This window comes from Limulus polyphemus, unplaced genomic scaffold, assembly GCF_000517525.1.
Source record: "Limulus polyphemus unplaced genomic scaffold, Limulus_polyphemus-2.1.2 Scaffold3489, whole genome shotgun sequence".
In the NCBI taxonomy this organism is placed as follows: domain Eukaryota; kingdom Metazoa; phylum Arthropoda; class Merostomata; order Xiphosura; family Limulidae; genus Limulus; species Limulus polyphemus.
In genome coordinates, this window is record NW_013669099.1 from 43,356 (window position 1) to 47,508 (window position 4,153).

Consider the following 4,153-nt stretch of genomic DNA (forward strand, 5'->3'; position numbering starts at 1 on the left):
GAATAATTTTATAATACATTATATTGTTAACATTAAAGTGGAAATGTAAGAGGAAACTTGCATTTTTCAAAGCTATCTGAAAGACTTGTACAACAATACTAGTTTCAATACATTTATGCCCTTTTTAGTTCAACATTGTTGTATGAGAAAAAATTAGTCAATACAGTTTAAACCCTTGACAGCACAGATGTTCTGGGAACAATTCAATTTGATCTAACAATTGTAAATGTCAGAAACTTGTATTTTTGATAGAATATGCAATGTTTCCAAAAGCATGGTTTTTCTTTTACACTTAAGTATTAAGCAATATTGTTATATTTTTTTACTATTATAGTAGGTATAAATTACAGATCTGTTTTTATTTTTTATAATTATTATTTTCTGAAATAAAAGTCCAATTTATAGTTCAAACCAAATTATAAAAATAATATTTCATTAATTGACGTACTAGACTACCTGAAAAACATTTTGAACTTGATATTTTTGTTAATACGCTAAACATTAAGGTTTTTGACTTTTTAATTAACCAGGAAGAAGAATGCTATTATGAAGAAAGCAAATTATGTTCATTTTATTTGATTTCTCAATAAATGGAACAATCTATACATTTCTTTTAGTTGTTACTTCATGGTTGTTTTGATGTTTATAAACTGTCATTGGTCACGTTTACTTAATGCTGTGAAAATGCTTTCAAGTCCAGTTTCCTTTCTTCAAGTCTTCCCAATAAATATGTTTTCCAATCTTCTTCTGGTATAACTGAAGCCCAAGAGGGAACTGACGATGATGGAAGTGTGAAGCCAGACATGCATTCCTTGATTTTTTCAATATGATCTGTAATTAAAAATTTTTCTAACATTCATCAATCTGTTTGCAAAAAAAATATACATGTTCCAGATTTTTATAGTTCCAGTCTAGATCTAAATTTCAGGCTTGTAAAGGCTTCACTACAATAAAACAGAACCAGTTTGCTCTGAAATTCCTAATTTTACAAATAATAAATAAAGCCATACTTATGTAATACAACAAAATATAGCTCTAAAATGTTTTAATAAAAATTTATGTGAATATGCATACCTCATAAATAAAAATGTATCAGTTTAAAAAGGTTTGAAAAACAGTAATTGATTTTTATTAACCAGAACAGTTACTTTCAATGAAATAAAGGTTAGAAAAAGAAAAATGTTTTGTATGCATATTATCAATTGTTGTACAAATTTAGTTATTATGTTAATATATTTCAGTTAAAAGTGCTTAGAAAATGTTTGCCAGTTACTAATAAGCTTGAAAACTTAATTACAATAAACCAAAATATGTGTGGTATTTACAAGTGTTTGTATGCAATGTGACTACACAACTGTGTTGATAATAATACATCCATTTACTGTAGTGTTCTTCCAGTTGAAAGTACTTTAAAAAAAAATCCTAATTTCTAATAAACAAAAAGGAAATTTACAGGAAACAAAAGAAAAAAATCAATAACTGTAACAGTAATATTTTTTAACTAAATTGATTTTCAACTGTGGATCTAACTTGGAATGTCAAGATTTTCATTTACAGGGCCACTTTCATGCGGAAAATAACCTTTACAACCAAAAATCTTATTCAATGTGTCTTATACATGTTAAGAATAACAGAATCTTTGTGCTTAACTACACACAAACATTCCCACCATGGGTACTGAAACCCAGTTTTTAGCATTGTTAATATGCAAACATACCGCTATGCTACTAGAGCAAATCTATATTCCAATATATTTTTCTGTTGGAGACTGAAGATAAATATGTAAGTCGATTTGAAATTAAGTTTAATTCGAAGAATATTAAACTCACCTCTACTTAGAAAGAAAACTGAAAACCTAATAAGTTAAAGGAGAAGGGGGTCAAGATGTAATCAGAAAACAACAAAGTTCTCCATTTGGTAACCAAATGATCCACATACCATTAGCAGAGCATAATACAAGTTATCCAAAATTAATCCTGAGACCCATATCACAGGTGAAACTGAAAGGTATAAAAGTAATAAGAGCTACTTCCAATGACATTTAAAATGAGAAACCATTATTTATACCTCCCTTTACCAAATTCAATAACAGCAAAGAGACACCTATACTACTAGAAATGATAAGTGCAACTTCATAATGCAAAGGGAACTGCATAATACAAACCTAAATTCTATTTACAATAGCATACATTTTAAGAAGGTTCTTGATTGTACTATATTTGTAACCATAAGTACACTTTTAGACTCCCAGTTAAAAAGATAAGTATTTTCTCAATGATGCAATGCTTGGGCACATAGGTAAGATGTAGAGCTAAGTAGGGAAGTAAGAGAATATGAATAAAAAGTAAATTCCACCAATTAAACCTCCATGTAAGAATGGAAAACAACAGATGGTGGTAAATCTCAGAGAAAATTGGTCCAACAATAATGGGGGGAGAGTCAGTCACAATCAAGATGTTTGCATGGATAACATTTTTCCAAGGATATCACAATAAAGCTACAGAAGCAGCCAGAAGTTAAACAGGGTTCATGCAATTTCTCAACCTCAAAATTCAAGACCATTTCAAATAGAGAGTTGTTAATTTCAAGGGCTTTCATTGCATGCATCAGTAATTTTTTTGTCACAAATAATAACATGAACTTGTAGCAAGTTCTGTCACAAGCTTTCTGTTTAACTATTCTGTACAGTCAATTTTTGGACATTTTTCTGCAGTTCATCGTCATACTACTTCAGAAGATTCTCTTTCTCCATTGAAGTTATTACAGTTTTCCTGTATTTTCTTACTTCCCTGTATAATCATTTGCTGCTTTGAATTTCTTTTTTGTTTCAAGCTCTTGAGATGAGGTAAGAACTAGATCAAAATCTCAGGAGTTGCACTAACAGGTGCTGACCCTCTCGTGGAGGCCAATTGCTTTGCATGAGGTAGAATACAGTTCTTTTATTGACATTCCAATGGCCTTCTGGCTATTTCTTGTTCCCTCATATTTTGCTTTTCAAACTTACACCATACAATACAGAAGTCTTATTTTATCTGAATGTCACTTTTGCCTTGCTAGTGCAGATGGCATTGATATACTGCCAGTAGAGTTGTGGCTTCTCTTGTGAGTTTTTCAACTTCCTTGTTTAGCTTTACCCTGCATATCCTGGCACAAATATCCAGGTGATAGTCTTACCATGCAGTTTCTTTGCTATCAGTCACATATCATTGTCTAAAAAACCAAATTTTACACTGTATTGCCTTACAAAATGTAGAAGGCAGTTCTTTTAGAAATATTCCTATGGCCTTCTGGCCATTTCCTTTTCTATTCTTCCTTCATATCTTGCTTTTCAAAGTTACACCATATAGTAACAATGCACAGTATAACAATGTTATTTTCAGTAGGGAGTTTAAGAACTCCCCACTACATATTACAAAACAAAATATTAGAGAGCAGCTAAACTCAGGCAAACAGTTAAGAACTCCCCTATACATATTGTGAGACAAAATACTAGATGACACATAAACTCAGGTAAACAGTTAACAGTTTCACTGTACATATTATAAGACAAAATACTAGATAGCAGCTAAACTTAAGCAAACAGATAAGAACTCCCCTCTACATATTGTAAGACAAAAGAATAGATAGCAGCTAAACCTCAGCCAGAAAGTTATGAACTCCCCTCTAAGATAAAATAATAGATGGCAGCTAAACTCAGGCAAGCAGTTAAGACCTTTCTATATAGTGTAAAACAAAATACAAGATGGTACATAAACTCAGGTGAACAGTTAAGAACTCCCCTCGACACATTGCAAGACAAAATGCTAGATGGCAGCTATGCTCAGGCAAGCAGTTAAGACCTTTCTATATAGTGTAAAACAAAATACAAGATGGTACATAAACTCAGGTGAACAGTTAAGAACTCCCCTCGACACATTGCAAGACAAAATGCTAGATGGCAGCTATGCTCAGGCAAGCAGTTAAGACCTTTCTATATAGTGTAAAACAAAATACAAGATGGTACATAAACTCAGGTGAACAGTTAAGAACTCCCCTCGACACATTGCAAGACAAAATGCTAGATGGCAGCTATGCTCAGGCAAGCAGTTAAGACCTTTCTATATAGTGTAAAACAAAATACAAGATGGTACATAAACTCAGGTGAACAGTTAAG

General features: G+C 31.7%; 1 protein-coding gene across 7 annotated transcripts in view; it reads right to left on the bottom strand.

The window, feature by feature from the left end:
• Positions 1-542: 542 nt before the first annotated feature.
• LOC106469442 (male-enhanced antigen 1-like) overlaps positions 543-4,153 on the bottom strand; it is a 50,785-nt gene continuing 47,174 nt past the window's right edge. For all 7 annotated transcript variants that reach the window (XM_013929936.2, XM_022397961.1, XM_022397958.1 and 4 more), the window contains one exon: positions 543-831. In XM_013929936.2, the coding sequence (XP_013785390.1) occupies positions 671-831 (161 nt within the window). In that variant the 3' untranslated portion in view covers positions 543-670. The remainder of the gene's footprint in view (positions 832-4,153) is intronic.